This window comes from Bufo bufo, chromosome 6 (genome assembly GCF_905171765.1).
Source record: "Bufo bufo chromosome 6, aBufBuf1.1, whole genome shotgun sequence".
Taxonomy (NCBI): Eukaryota; Metazoa; Chordata; class Amphibia; order Anura; family Bufonidae; genus Bufo; species Bufo bufo.
Window position 1 is genome coordinate 293,880,904 of NC_053394.1, and position 16,033 is coordinate 293,896,936.

The 16,033-nt window shown below is 41.5% G+C and overlaps 1 protein-coding gene across 1 annotated transcript in view; it reads right to left on the reverse strand.

Moving 5' to 3' along the window:
• LOC121005662 (vasoactive intestinal polypeptide receptor 1-like) overlaps positions 1-16,033 on the reverse strand; it is a 170,164-nt gene that overhangs the window by 134,846 nt on the left and 19,285 nt on the right. Inside the window, exons 7-8 of the mRNA XM_040438437.1 lie at positions 6,134-6,234; positions 2,670-2,767 (exon numbers count right to left, since the gene is read on the reverse strand). Of these exons, the coding sequence (XP_040294371.1) occupies positions 2,670-2,767; positions 6,134-6,234 (199 nt within the window). The remainder of the gene's footprint in view (positions 1-2,669; positions 2,768-6,133; positions 6,235-16,033) is intronic.

Genomic DNA, 16,033 nt, shown 5'->3' on the forward strand with positions numbered 1-16,033 from the left:
ATACACAGGGCGTACAGGTACGCCCTGTGTCCTGAAGTACCAGGACATCAGGGCGTACCTGTACGCCCTGTGTCCTAAAGAGGTTAAACAACCATGTCGAAAGACACATCTCGTGGTCGTGGAAAAGAGAAGGGTCAAATCATTGGCATGCATCAAGCAGAGAAAACATTTAAGGGGATTGCAGAAACTACTAAAATTGGGTTAAGAACTGTCCAACCCATTATTAAAAACTGGAAGGATAGTCTTGATAAGGGGGGACGTGATTAACCTATACAAATATATAAATGGACCATACCAAAAATACTGTGAAAAGATGTTCCATGTAAAATGCGCTCAAAAGACAAGGGGGCACTGCCTTCCATTGGAGAGGAAAAAGTTCAGTCTCCGGAAGCGACAAAGCATCTTTACTGTAAGAACTGTGAAGCTGTGGAATAGACTTCCTCAGGACGTGGTCACAGCAGGAACAGTGGACAGTTTTAAAAAGGGTTTAGATGAATTCTTAAAAGTAAAAAACATTAATGCTTATGAAAACGTGTAGAAATCTCAATTCCTTTGGGGATTCGCATCCCCACCTATCCCTTGGTTGAACTTGATGGACGTATGTCTTTTTCAACCGTATTAACTATGTAACTATGTAACTATGAATGATTCCTCCCTATCCTTTCTCTACATCTTGAATAAATCATTTTTTAAGCACAATGAAGTTTTTTCACTAGCGCCTGCAGATGTCTCTTCCTGCACTAAGTACACTGTTAAATGGAAGAATCTGAGGTGGATGATGCTAGTTATAGGGCTGTGACATCACAGGGCTGGCTGCTAATTGGCTGCATGCATGGCATTATGGCTGATCCCACATTCCCAGAGTTCCTTTCTCCATGTCCTCACACGTGCAGCAGCAATTTTAGTAAGAAAATGCAATTCGTTACCACGAAACGCGAGGAAATTCGGCTTTGGTGCAAATCAAATCTTTTCTGAAATTCACTTTGTCAGCTTCGATTCGCTCATCTCTAATCTTGGAAAACACCTTAAAGGTGTACAGCAACTGTGTGTGAGAGTGATGAAGAAATATCTTGTGAAGAAAGCACTATGGGGGCTGAATTATTGTGTGCGGGGATCCATGGACTGTTACTGTGTGGTGGTCAATTTTACTGTGTAGGGCACAAAGCAGGCACTTTTACAGTGGGGGCACTAAATGGGCTACCTGTAACGACTGTAGGTAGAGACAGACAAGGACAGTAAGCCCTAAGGCTAGTACCCAGCTCGCTTTCCCTACCTACTTGCAGTACAAGCCCGAGAAAGCTAGAACACAACTGGTCGATGGTCCCAACATTATATAAGTGCAGAGGCGGACTAACAAACAAAGACAGACAAACACAATACAGAATAATATATAAATAGGTCAAAACTAGTCGGGCTATGCAGTACCAAATAAGAGACAAAGAGTGGTTAAAAGACAAGCCAAGATCAGAACCAGAGGGACTTCATAGTACCAAAGGAGAGCTGGAGAGTGGTCAGAAGCACGAGCAATCCAAATAAGCACAGGAGCAAGAACCAGAAACACAGCTAGTGAGTCAAAGACTATCACTGGCACTGGTGTACGGCCAGGAAGGGATTTAAATAGAGAGCTGAGTCCCTGGATCAGAACCTGATTGGTCCATGACTTGGTGCTCCATTAGTCAAAAACACTTGCACACAGTAATAGAGCAGCTGAGGAATCAACCCACTGCTAATCTCTCGCAGCACACACTCGCTTCAGGGAGAAACTTGTTGCTAAGGATGTTGTCGCATCTCCAGCAGCACAGGTAAGTTTGTTACACTACAGATAAAGGTTTGTGACCCAGCCTACTGCGAGTTTGGATCCACCCACACCATGAGGCCAATTTTAGACCTTTTTAGGGTTACTTTAAGATTCTAATATGATCCCAAAACATAATTAATAGTTAATGCTCTAACTTACATTACCTGCATTTACAAGTGGCAATTCTCATTAATATGAACATAAACAATTAGTAATGCCACATTCGTCCCCATACAGTATTTATTTGTTGGCATCACATCATCTACTTAGACTTGGCCATGTGCTGCCAACAAACGATCATCATTAATGCTACATAAAATATTTGATCCCCTGACAAACGTGTGTGCTTGTGATGCCAGCATGTTTAAATGGGGCAATCATTGGGCGAACGAATGTTCATTCCAAATCATCAACTCATGTAAAAGGGTCCTTACTCTCGAAAAGTACCTGTTCTCAGTTTTACAATTCGTGAGTTTCTAATTAGGTAGATCTGGGAGATTATTCGGCAGCATGTAATTTTTTCATATTATTGTGTTGAGGAATGTTCGTTTTCTTTTGCATCACTAGATGTAGTCATCTCTATCTTCTAATGTACACAGAGACTGTATATAACAAATTTCTCCCCAAGCCCCAATCTTGAGTCCATGGCTAAAGATTCAAAGTCTAAAGGAACAAAGGATCACCGATGAAATGCTATTATCAAAGCATGGCAGACAGCTTGACATAGGGATACCCTATAATCACTATACTTGATAATCCCTTCACTCATTCAGCTCATCCGCACAAGCAGATTTGTGGAAATCGATGTAGGCCACTCTTCTTTTAAAATAAATGAACAATACAAAACAAATTAATTGGCAGCTATACTCACCTAAAAAGTAAGAAGATGCTGATGGCGCTCACGAGTGCTAGTAAAGAGGCTGCATACCCACATGTGTACAGGATCTTCACTGTGTAGAAATGACCCTTCTAGAACATAAAGTTATAGCAATAAAAACTTATTTTCAGCACTCATGTAAAACTTGGTTCACTATTTATTTTGGGGGGAAGGGGTAGCACCACATGTAACCACATGTGCAGGCAACAGATCATGTCACTAGGTAGCTCTGGGCTAAATATTAGAAGGGGTTTTATTGGGCCCAGCGTGACCCATCAACCCACCATAATTAATTGTAACTTTCCCCCAGAAGAAAGTTTCCAATATATTTGCTATCTCAAAGTTGCGTAGATGGGCTGCCCTGGAACCCAGTGACATGACATGCCTCTGTTTGGAAATCTGCTAATGTCATGTCCATCAAAAACAAGGTTTCCGGTGTGGTGTATGAACAGGCATATTGCTTCCACAGACAGGACAGGGGACATGCTGTGGAGGAGCCAAAACTATCTGTCTGCCTGCCGCATGCACAAACTCCCCCATCCATCTCATCTGCGCATGCACCAAGGAGACTAATGGTTCTCGCCCTGTTCACAGCACCTCCCCCATCCAGGGCTGTGAAAGTGACATGCTCATTCACAGACCAAACCAGAAAGCTGGCCCTTAGAATAAGGACATGTGATTTACGGATTTATCTAGGTCTTTACCCTCACGTACTAAATACCGTCATCAATTACGGGCCTATCTGTTGGTAACATTGCTATCTTAGCCTCATTTTGCCCTTTATTGTACATTTATACATAACGTCTTTCTTTCTTGATACATGTTTGACTCTAGACTACCTGTTCAATATATCCCCTGATGAACATAATATGGGGAAACGTGTTGGGATTTGCTCAGGTTTATACTAAGGAGAGATAGGCATAGGTTTGCGAACAGAGTGAATCCACCATCTGGGTTCATCTTTGGGTTGAGGCATTAGAAGGGACAATATAGGGACAGTTTTCACTTGCTCAATCCCAATGCCTTGTCTCTGAGATATAGAAATGTTGGTTTAGTTCTTTTTGTTCTTTTGGGCTTTTGCTTTTTTGTCTACTCATTTTGTTTGATTTATGATTTGGGTGAAGAATAGCTCACATCTTTAAGCCTCTTATTAATTTTTGTAACATTAAAAGTTACGTTTTAATTAGTTCATGCCTACTATGCAACAAAAATTATGACTAATTATCGTGGGTTGATAGCCTCGCTGGGTCACAAAAGACCCCTTTAATGGTTCAACTATATCATGTGGTTGTCCAGTTCAGGCACATGTCTACCACATCTAACAAAAAAAATAGGCAATAAAAGCTGTCTGAAGAATCAGTTGTAGAAAAAGATTCCTTGAACTGATTTTGTGAAAATCACTGATTATTTTACTGCATGGAAATCTGCAGTCCTTTTTGTTCCTGCGTTTATTTCCCACTGAAGATGAAATGTGGAAAAACTGAATAATATAGCATGATGACGACTCCCTTCATGGATGAATAGTCTGGGTAAAGTATAGCGCTATGTGGGTACTGTTTAGCACTACAGTATAAGACACTATAGATTTCTGTTAAGGTGCATGGACTTCCCAAAGATGTGCCTAACTTATGACAAGTACTGGATGATAATCTTGCCATAAATTAGGCGTATCTTCCAGCAAAACAGGGGATATCAAGACTGGTGTAGCATACGCTGGTTTTTAAAAATCTCCCCCATATGCCTCTATGCAGAAAAATTACTGAACTTTCAGGTCACGGGTACCATAGGACCCTATGTGAGTCCAGTGTAGGATCATGGCACATACCTCATTTTCAAGCTGAGAATGGAGAGTTGGACAGCTTACAACAATAAACTCACAGGTTTTCTAATGCAATCCTGGGTAGAGCACTTTAGGTGGTGGTTGGGAGAAGGTAGGTACCCAAAGACCAATCAGTTCTTTTACCCAGTTGGGGGGACAATCCCAACTCTACAAGTTCTGGTCTGTAGTGGCCTCATTGACCTGTACTTCTCTCTGGCCAGATACTGGGGGGGGATTTATCATTCCCCCCACACACTTTTCTGGCATAAAAAAAAATAGTAAACCCCTGTTTGTGACTTTTTTAAACGCTACTGTGACAATATTTTGTCGCATGTGGCATTCCATGCACCTGCTCCTCACCAGTGCCCAACTGACACTTTGGCGGGAACAGCTAATTGGCCAACTGACACTTTGGCGGGTAACCGGCCACCCCCACTGTCTTCTCCGAGGTGGGTTACCCAGTGTCTTTCTATTGTTATTACTTCATGTTATCAGTTTCTGCTATATGTGGCAGATCACATTTGTACTTTGTAGCAATGGAAACAGCTTAACATTTAATCTCTTGATACTTCAATATAACCAGATAATGACTTTATGTCGCCCTTCAGTGTGCATTACTGCAATCCATTACATATGATACCATCATACTTTCCCACCAGTAGATATAGAGGATAAATGTGCAGTATGAATATAATCAGATAATCGTCAGTTACTATGGAAACAGCTGTAACATTCCGTATGACATTTTCCTGTAGCTGCACATGGAAATTGTAATAGGGTGCACAGTATGAATAATATCACAGTGCTATGCATTTTACTTTTATTGAGAAGCATGTGGGGCTGATAAAAAGGACATTTATCACCAGCTGCTGTCACAGTGGTTTGACGATGTTTTTAAATAAAATCAAATAAAACATTAAATATAAAAAAAAAACTGTAAACAATAATTAAATATGTATAATAACAATTGTATAATAATATATAATAAAAAGTCTGATAACTAAACATCTATAAAACAATTAAAATGTTTAGTTCAATAACCCCTGTTTATCAATTCTGGATTGTGCTACTTGTTCAAATTAACTTTTTTTTTTATTGTTTTATAAATTAGTGGTTTCATCCATAAAACAATTTAGATAAATAGATAGATAGATAGATAATAGATAGATAGATAGATAGATAGATAAAGATGGATAGACAGATGATAGATTGATTGAATGATATGATATAGAGAGATCGATAGATAATAGAGATAAACACAGATTGACATTTATATCAGTAATAAGGCCTTGTGCACACGACCGTAGTTTTAGTCTGCGTCCGATACACTTTTTTTTTTTTTGGTTTCCAACGTGGACCCCTTCATTTCTATGGGACTGCAAAAAATGTGAACAGCAGGCGAATGTCATCCGTGTGCTGTCTGCATCCGTGTGTCCGTCCAGCAAATGATAGAACATGTCCTATTCTTGTCCATTTTGCAGACAATTTCTGTATCCAATTTCTACTACTGGGACCGAGAAAATGGCGGGATGCACACAGCTGGTATCCGTATTTTGCGGATCCATGGTTTGAAGACGACAAAACTAATATGGCCGTGAGCACAAGGCCTAAATGTAACAATATTCCGCCTCTGACTTGCCTTTTCATCTGTCTCATTGCTGGTGTTAAAGAAGCAGGCCTTCAGATATGGAGGGGCGTGAGCAGTCCAGCCACTGGCTGTGCAATTTCTAGAGATGGCGACTGGAGAAAGAAGTTGCGTCATTGGCTTTGTAGAATAAAGCAATTTTAACAATAACTCTGTGGCTATACTACATTTTTAATTAGAAGCAATTACAAAAGTTTTCAGATCCAGGCGCTGCCTTAAAAAAATATAAAAAATTTTCATGGGACAGCCCTTTAAGACTGATGGGCAGAGCGTCATTTTTAATGTGAGAAGGTTTGACAAATGGAAGTTTGATAAGGAACATGGTCTGTTTACATTGGCCATAGGTTCCTACGCGCTGTAAAACGCTCAACAGGCAAAAACCAATGATTCCCTATGGGCATGGTTCTCAACTGAGCATTTTACAGCGCTGTAAAATGCCCTACGCCCCAAGAAGTACAGGAGCTTCTTTGGGGCGTATTGTCGCGCGTTCCCGCACATAGACTTAGCAGGAACGCGCGACAATGGGCGTTTGCTTGTTTCCTCGCGCGTATGTAAACGCCCGATAAAAACGCCTGTAAAAAGCGCATACAGAGTACGCTCAGGTGTGAACCCAGCCTTAACTAGAAGGTTTCTATAAATCCCACGGGGGTGAGGAAAAGAAGTCATCCGTGTTTGGAATTTTCATCTGATACTTGGACAAAAGATATTTCGTTCAAAGAAGGATCATTTGTGGATGAATGATGTTTCACTTTTGGCCTGGTTTCACTGAACGTGTATGGCCAGTTTGAACAACTTTAATGGCCAATATGGACCAAAATGTGTATGGCCGTGTCTATAAAAATGAATGTTCACCAGGTGATTTTTTATTTTACTGCTGTTCAACGAACTGTTTGGCCACCTTAAGACCAACATCCACTATAATCTGAACCTTCCACTCCCAATTCCAGGACTTTTCGAGAGCCGCACCAGTTCTCCAGAGTGTGCTACCCAAGACAATCAGGTTTATTTACAACATCAGACTCAGCATAGAAAAACGCACCAAAACCGCATCTTGTGCATATATCATTTCATAACAAAACACATATGGGGTCATTTATAAAATTAGTGTAAAGTACAACTGGCTTATTGGTTGCTATGGGCAGCTAGGCTAGTTCTACTTTACACCAGTTTGATAAATGACCCCATTAGTTCAAATAATAGTCCATACTTTACATAATGTCCGATGTGAAAATTTGATTACATCAGAATTCAGCACACATCAGGATTCAGCCCAGCAAGCATGTAGCAGCCCCCTTTATCAGGACCCCCAAAACGTAGTTGCTACATGCTTTCTGGGCGCTATGTGTGCTGAATCCTGATGTGATGTAACCCAGTTTGCACATCAGACTATATGTAAAGTATGGATGATTATTTGAAGCATGGGGTTCTGTGGCAGTGGAGCTGCCAGAGAGCCATATGAGGGCCATTGAAATGGTATCTCACCCAGAGGAAGCTGGATGAGAATAAGGCCGAATGCACACGGCCACATCACTACAGTAATACACTCGTATGATCTATACCAATGTATTACTGTAGTGCAGCGGTGGCATGAAGCGCACGGCGTCATAGCAACCAATGGCGCCGTGCACTCCTGCTGTCAGCAGGATGCCAGGCCGGGATACCACAGACCGCTCATGGCCGTGTTCCACGGCCGTGCGCATTCGGCCTAAGAAAGACTGGGGAAATAGGGTTTTTCCTCTGTGTGTATCAGCTAGGCTGGTAATGAGGATAAGTAGCAGCCTGCTGAGGAGCTTAGGTAAGGGTTCATGCACACAAATGTATTATCTTTCCATGTCCGTTCCGTTTTTTTTGTGCACCGTATGCGGAACTATTCATTTCAATGGGTCTGAAAAAAAAACGGAAGTTACTCCGTGTGCATTCCAATTTCGTATGTCCGTATTTCCATTCCGCAAAAAATTAGAACATGTCCTATTATTGTCCGCATTACGGACAAGAATAGGACTGTTCTATTAGGGGCCAGCTGTTCCATTCTGCAAAATACGGAATGCAGGTGGATGTCATCCGTATTTTGCGCGGATACGTTTTTTGCGGACCGCAAAATACATACAGTCGTGTGCATAAGACCTAAATGTGGGCTGAGCTCCTCAATCAGGGCTCCCAGTATGAGGAAGAAGCAGGCTGCGCCAAGGCCTGTGGGAGCCGGGAGCCTCTGACGCTGTGTGGAGTAAGCACTGAGTTAGGCTTTGAGGAGCTGGGTGGTAGACCAGATCCTGATAGAGAGGGAAACTATTGTGTAGTTAATGGCCAGATGGCCGAGGATTTATGTTTATGTTTGGACTGCTGTAAAAGTGACAATAAACCTGATTGTGGCCAGTTTGTACCCAAATATGCAGTGTTGGAGCGGCTTCTTGAGGTGTGCCAACCGTCTAAGATAGGGGTTTAGCAAACTTCGTCACTCCAGCTGCTGTGAAAATATAATTCCCAGCATGCCTTAATAATTTCTATGAGAGTTCTGAGAAGAGCAGAGTAAGAATGAATGCTGGGAGTTGTAGTTTCTCAACAGCTGGAGTGCGGGAGGTTGCCTACCCCTGGTTTAAGGTGAGAAGACAGCGATCCTGGAAAGCTAAGTGACCCCGAGTTGTCACAGGATCATTTATTAAGACCGGCGTTTTAGACCCTGGTTTTAATAACCCTGTGCTCTGGCAGTGGATCCCAGACATAACTTCGGCGCATCCACTACCAGTGTAAATGTAAGCCGGCTTCCTTGCTGGCTTAAATTAGGATCATTTTCTACGCCTAAAACCAGCCCATCCCATTTCCCCGCTACACCCCTTTGTTAGACCTGGCGTGTGTGGGGAAAAGTCGTAGATTGCGGTACAAATAACCTTTGGCCTGCAATCTGCGACAGTCATAACGCCAGCAGACATATCTAATAGTAAATGTGTAGAGGGAAGTGCATATATTGGGTATATATATATATATATATATATATATACACAGTGAGGAACAGAAGTATTTGAACACCCTGAAATTTTCCCACTTAGAAATCATGGAGGGGTCTGAAATTCACATTGTAGGTGCATTCCAATTCTGAGAGACAGAATAGAACATAAGTATTTGAACACCTGAGAAACAGCAAGAATTCTGTCTCTCAAAGACCTGTTACTGTGCCTCTACTCCACTCATTAATCTAACTTAGTAGCACCTGTCGGAGCTCTTTAAAGACACCTGTCCACCTCACAGTCAGTCAGATGCCAACTACTACCATGGGCAAGACCAAAGAGCTGTCAAAAGACACCAGAGACAAAATTGTGGACCTCCACAAGGCTAGAAAGGGCTAGAGGGTAATTGCCAAGCAGATTGGTGAAAATAGATCAACTGTTGGAGCAATTGTTAGAAAATGGAAGAGGCTAAAGACGACTGTCAGTCTCCCTCGGACTGGGGCTCCATGCAAGATCTCACCTCGTGGGGTATCACTGATGATAAGAAAGGTGAGGAATAAGCCCAGAACTACAAGGGAGGAGCTGGTCAATGACATGAAGAGAGCTGGGACCACAGTTTCAAAGGTCACTGTCGGTAGAACACTACGCCATCATGGTGTCAAATTATGCAGTGCACAGAAGGTTCCCCTGCTCAAGTCATCACATGTCCAGGCCCGTCTGAAGTTTGCCAATGACCATCTGGATGATCCAGAGAGGCATGGGAGAAAGTCATGTGGTCAGATGAGACCAAAGTAGAACTTTTTGGTCTAAACGTCACTCGTCGTGTTTGGAGGAAAAAGAAGGATGAGTTGCATCCCAAGAACACCATCCCTACTTTGAAGCAAGGGGGTGGTAACATCATGCTTTGGGGGTGCTTTTCTGTCAAGAGGACAGGACGACTGCACTGTATTAAGGAGAGGATGAATGGGGCCATTTATTGTGAGATTTTGAGCAACAACCTCCTTCCCTCAGTCAGAGAATTGAAGATGGGTCGTGGCTGGGTCTTCCAACATGACAACAACCCAAAGCACACAGCCAGGATAACCAAGGAGTGGCTCCGTAAGAAGCATATCAAGGTTCTGGAGTGGTCTAGCCAGTCTGCAGACCTAAATCCAATAGAACATCTTTGGAGAGAGCTGAAACTCCCTGTTGCTCAGCGACAGCCCCAAAACCTGACAGATCTAGAGAAGATCTGTGTGGAGGAATGGACCAAAATCCCTGTTGCAGTGTGTGCAAACCTGGTCAAGAACTACAGGAAACGTTTGACCTCTGTAATTGCAAACAAAGGCTTCTGTACCAAATATTAACACTGATTTTCTCAGGTGTTCAAACACTTATGTTCAGCAGTGCAAGACAAATAAATTCTTTAAAAATCATACAATGTGATTTCCAGATTTTTTTTTTATTCTGTCTCTCAGAGTGGGAATGCACCTACAATGTGAATTTCAGACCACTCCGTTCTTTCTAAGTGAGAGAACTTGCAAAATCGCAGGGTGTTACAAATACTTCTGTTCCTCACTGTATATACCAGCCTAGTTATTATGCTCTCCATCACCTTCTGTTTAGGGATTGTTTATGACATGGCCGTGTGTTGCCATGGTGTATATGGGGGAACTGTGCTCTCATCTACACATTGGACAGGAATTCTGTTGTACTTTTATCTGTACAGATCCTGAGTGAGCCTCAGGGGACCAATTGGCAGTTATGTGACAGTCTGAGTGCATGCATTCCGTCAGACGCACAAGATGAGTCATATCCCTGCACCTTAGGTTGAGGAGGGGGAGGGGGGCTGCTATGTACTTATATTAGCCCAAGCCAGGACAAAGGCTCTTGGGGGGCTCATCACCACAAACAGAGGAAGGAAACACATGGAAGAGTGGACTTGAGATAAGCTGAGAAGCCCCTCCTGAAACAGAGATTATGAACATTGGCTAAGTACCATTAACCCCTTTATTGCTCCCATTATTATTAACCCTTTCCCACTGCCCAAATTTATATATATATATATATATATATATATATATATACTGTATATATATTAACCTCTGCATCACCCTGCCTTGTACCCCTACAATATATCCCTACTCCCTGCATTGGAGCCTGTAACCCTTGTATTGTGTAACCCCTTGTAGGGACAGTGTAGCATCAGGTGCTGCTGCTAATACAGTTGCAAGAAAAAGTATGTGAACCCTTTGGAATGATATGGATTTCTGCACAAATTGGTCATAAAATGTGAACTGATTTTCATCTAAGTCACAACAATAGACAATCACAGTCTGCTTAAACTAATAACACAAAGAATTAAATGTTACCATGTTTTTATTGAACACACCATGTAAACATTCACAGTGCACAACGTGTAAACATTCATCAGACGTGCACAACGGTCAGGAGTAATTCTTGACCATTCCTCTTTACAGAACTGTTTCAGTTCAGCAATATTCTTGGGATGTCTGGTGTGAATCCCTTTCTTGAGGTCATGCCACAGCATCTCAATCGGGTTGAGGTCAGGACTCTGACTGGGCCACTCCAGAAGGCGTATTTTCTTCTGTTTAAGCCATTCTGTTGTTGATTTACTTCTATGCTTTGGGTCGTTGTCTTGTTGCAACACCAATCTTCTGTTGAGCTTCAGCTGGTGGACAGTTGGCCTTAAGTTCTCCTGCAAAATGTCTTGATAAACTTGGGAATTCATTTTTCCATCGATGATAGCAATCCGTCCAGGCCCTGACGCAGCAAAGCAGCCCCAAACCATGATGCCCCCACCACCATATTTCACAGTTGGGATTAAGTTTTGATGTTGGTGTGCTGTTCCTCTTTTTCTCCACACATAGTGTTGTGTGTTTCTTCCAAACAACTCAACTTTGGTTTCATCTGTCCACAGAATATTTTGCCAATACTGCTGTAGAACATCCAGATGCTCTTGTGCAAACTGTAAACGTGCAGCAATGTTTTTCTGTACAGCAGTGGCTTCCTCTGTGGTATCCTTTCATGAAATCCATTCTTGTTTAGTGTTTTATGTATCGTAGATTCGCTAACAGGGATGCTAGCATATGCCAGAGACTTTTGTAAGTCTTTAGCTGACACTCTAGTATTCTTCTTCACCTCATTGAGCAGTCTGCGCTGTGCTCGTGCAGTCATCTTGACAAGACGGTCACTCCTAGGGAGAGTAGCAGCAGTGCTGAACTTTCTCCATTTATAGACAATTTGTCTTACCGTGGACTGATGAACAGCAAGGCTTTTGGAGATACTTTTATAACCCTTTCCAGCTTTATGCAAGTCAACAATTCTTAATCGTAGGTCTTCTGAGAGCTCTTTTGTGTGAGGCATCATTCACATCAGGCAAAGCTTCTTGTGAAAAGCAAACCCAGAACTGGTGTGTGTTTTTTATAGGGCAGGGCAGCTGTAACCAACACCTCCAATCTCATCTCATTGATTGGACTCCAGTTGGCTGACACCTCACTCCAATTAGCTCTTGGAGATGTCATTAGTCTAGGGGTTCACATACTTTTTCCATCTGCACTGTGAATGTTTACATGGTGTCTTCAATAAAAACATGGTAACATTTAATTCTTTGTGTGTTATTAGTTTAAGCAGACTGTGATTGTCTATTGTTGTGACTTAGATGATCAGATCACATTTTATGACCAATTTGTGCAGAAATCCATATCATTCCAAAGGGTTGACGTACTTTTTCTTGCAACTGTACGTGTGTGTGTGTGAGTGTATGTCTAGCTAGATTTTGGGGTGGAATTATAGTTGGAATTGTATAGTGTTAGAGTAATTAGGTTTATTATTGTGCTGTTAGTATATTACCGTGTGCGTCTATATATATATATATATATATATATATATTTATATAACCATTGATATAAATATATATATACAGTACAGACCAAAAGTTTGGACACACCTTCTCATTCAAAGAGTTTTCTTTATTTTCATGACTATGAAGGCATCAAAACTATGAATTAACACATGTGGAATTATATACATAACAAACAAGTGTGAAACAACTGAAAATATGTCATATTCTAGGTTCTTCAAAGTAGCCACCTTTTGCTTGGATTACTGCTTTGCACACTCTTGGCATTCTCTTGATGAGCTTCAAGAGGTAGTCCCCTGAAAAGGTCTTCCAACAGTCTTGAAGGAGTTCCCAGAGATGCTTAGCACTTGTTGGCCCTTTTGCCTTCACTCTGCGGTCCAGCTCACCCCAAACCATCTCGATTTGGTTCAGGTCCAGTGACTGTGGAGACCAGGTAATCTGGCGCAGCACCCCATCACTCTCCTTCATGGTCAAATAGCCCTTACTTTCAAAGTTTTCCCAATTTTTCGGCTGACTGACTGACCTTCATTTCTTAAAGTAATGATGGCCACTCATTTTTCTTTACTTAGCTGCTTTTTTCTTGCCATAATACAAATTCTAACAGTCTATTCAGTATGACTATCAGCTGTGTATCCACCTGACTTCTCCTCAACGCAACTGATGGTCCCAACCCCATTTATAAGGCAAGAAATCCCACTTATTAAACCTGACAGGGCACACCTGTGAAGTGAAAATCATTTCAGGGGACTACCTCTTGAAGCTCATCAAGAGTGTGCAAAGCAGTAATCAAAGCAAAAGGTGGCTACTTTGAAGAACCTAGAATATGAGATATTTTCAGTTGCTTCACACTTGTTTGTTATGTATATAATTCCACATGTGTTAATTCATAGTTTTGATGCCTTCAGTGTGAATATACAATTTTCATAGTCATGAAAATAAAGAAAACTCTTTGAATGAGAAGGTGTGTCCAAACTTTTGGTCTGTACTGTATATATATATATATATATATATATATATACAGTACAGACCAAAAGTTTGGACACACCTTCTCATTCAAAGAGTTTTCTTTATTTTCATGACTATGAAAATTGTAGATTCACACTGAAGGCATCAAAACTATGAATTAACACATGTGGAATTATATACATAACAAACAAGTGTGAAACAACTGAAAATATGTCATATTCTAGGTTCTTCAAAGTAGCCACCTTTTGCTTTGATTACTGCTTTGCACACTCTTGGCATTCTCTTGATGAGCTTCAAGAGGTAGTCCCCTGAAATGGTTTTCACTTCACAGGTGTGCCCTGTCAGGTTTAATAAGTGGGATTTCTTGCCTTATAAATTGGGTTGGGACCATCAGTTGCGTTGAGGAGAAGTCAGGTGGATACACAGCTGATAGTCCTAATGAATAGACTGTTAGAATTTGTATTATGGCAAGAAAAAAGCAGCTAAGTAAAGAAAAACGAGTGGCCATCATTACTTTAAGAAATGAAGGTCAGTCAGCCGAAAAATTGGGAAAACTTTGAAAGTAAGGGCTATTTGACCATGAAGGAGAGTGATGGGTGCTGCGCCAGATGACCTGGCCTCCACAGTCACCGGACCTGAACCCAATCGAGATGGTTTGGGGTGAGCTGGACCGCAGAGTGAAGGCAAAAGGGCCAACAAGTGCTAAGCATCTCTGGGAACTCCTTCAAGACTGTTGGAAGACCATTTCAGGGGACTACCTCTTGAAGCTCATCAAGAGAATGCCAAGAGTGTGCAAAGCAGTAATCCAAGCAAAAGGTGGCTACTTTGAAGAACCTAGAATATGACATATTTTCAGTTGTTTCACACTTGTTTGTTATGTATATAATTCCACATGTGTTAATTCATAGTTTTGATGCCTTTATAGTCATGAAAATAAAGAAAACTCTTTGAATGAGAAGGTGTGTCCAAACTTTTGGTCTGTACTGTATATATGAAATAATTGACTGTAAACGTGTTATTGGTTTAATAAATACTGTATTATTTAAATACAGCTTATAGTCTTTTATAGCAGCCGCAAGTCAGCGCACGCAGTTCAGGAAAGAGGGAGAGCAACAGGTAAAATAAAGGAAATAGTCAGAGTCAGCAATAGCTGATCTACGTCTGTTTATTAATATGAATTATTAATATTAACTCCAAATATTAACAATTAGTATTCCCTTTTACAAAATGACTCCCTATGTGCTTATGATATGAAATTATTGATGAACGCACAAGATTTTGGATAAGATATCAAATAGAAGAAACCTGCGGTTTGTTGCATTTTTCTATAGAGAATCTGAATTGTGGTCGATTGGGGATATTGATATAAACGCACTTGTTTGTCCGGTTGTGCTGAAAAACTGGTGTGCTACAGATTTACTGTATTCACAACTTTATCCACAGCTTTAAAGGGAACCTGTCAACTCCCTTATGTTGCTCTCTGAAGACAGCATAGAGTAAGCAGTCTGTCACTGGTATGTTAAAAATAAAGCAGTCTTATAGAACTTTGCTTTGAAAGATTTGTCTTCCTCATACACAAGCTGCCCACGTTTTCAGGAATTTGATTGACAGTTTTTTCCTAAGTAGGAAGTACGGGGAAAAAACTGTCAATCAAAGCAGGCAGCATAAGACTTTGTTCACATCACGGATTCGGCACATAACTGAGCAGAACGGAACCTAAGAACCCCATAGATTATAATGGGGTCTGTTAGGTTTCCGCTCACAGGAAGATTTTTGAAGCGGAGACAAAAGTCCTGCATGCACAACTTTTGTCTCCGCTCCCAAATCTTCCTCTGAGCGGACCCAGTTATAATCTATGGCAGGGATTGGCAAACTGCGGCTCTCCAGCTGTTGTAAAACTACAGATCCCATCATGCCCTGCTGTAAGCTGACAGCTGTAGGCAGACTGGGCATACTGGGAGTTGTAGTTTTACAACAGCCGGAGAGGGGCAGTTTGCCCATCCCTGGTCTATAGGGTCCTTAGGTTCCGTTCTGCTCAGTTATGTGCCGAAACCTTCCTTTCCATTCTCCTGCTCCTAAACAGAGCAGGAGAACAGAAAGGCTGAATAGTGATGTGAACAAAGC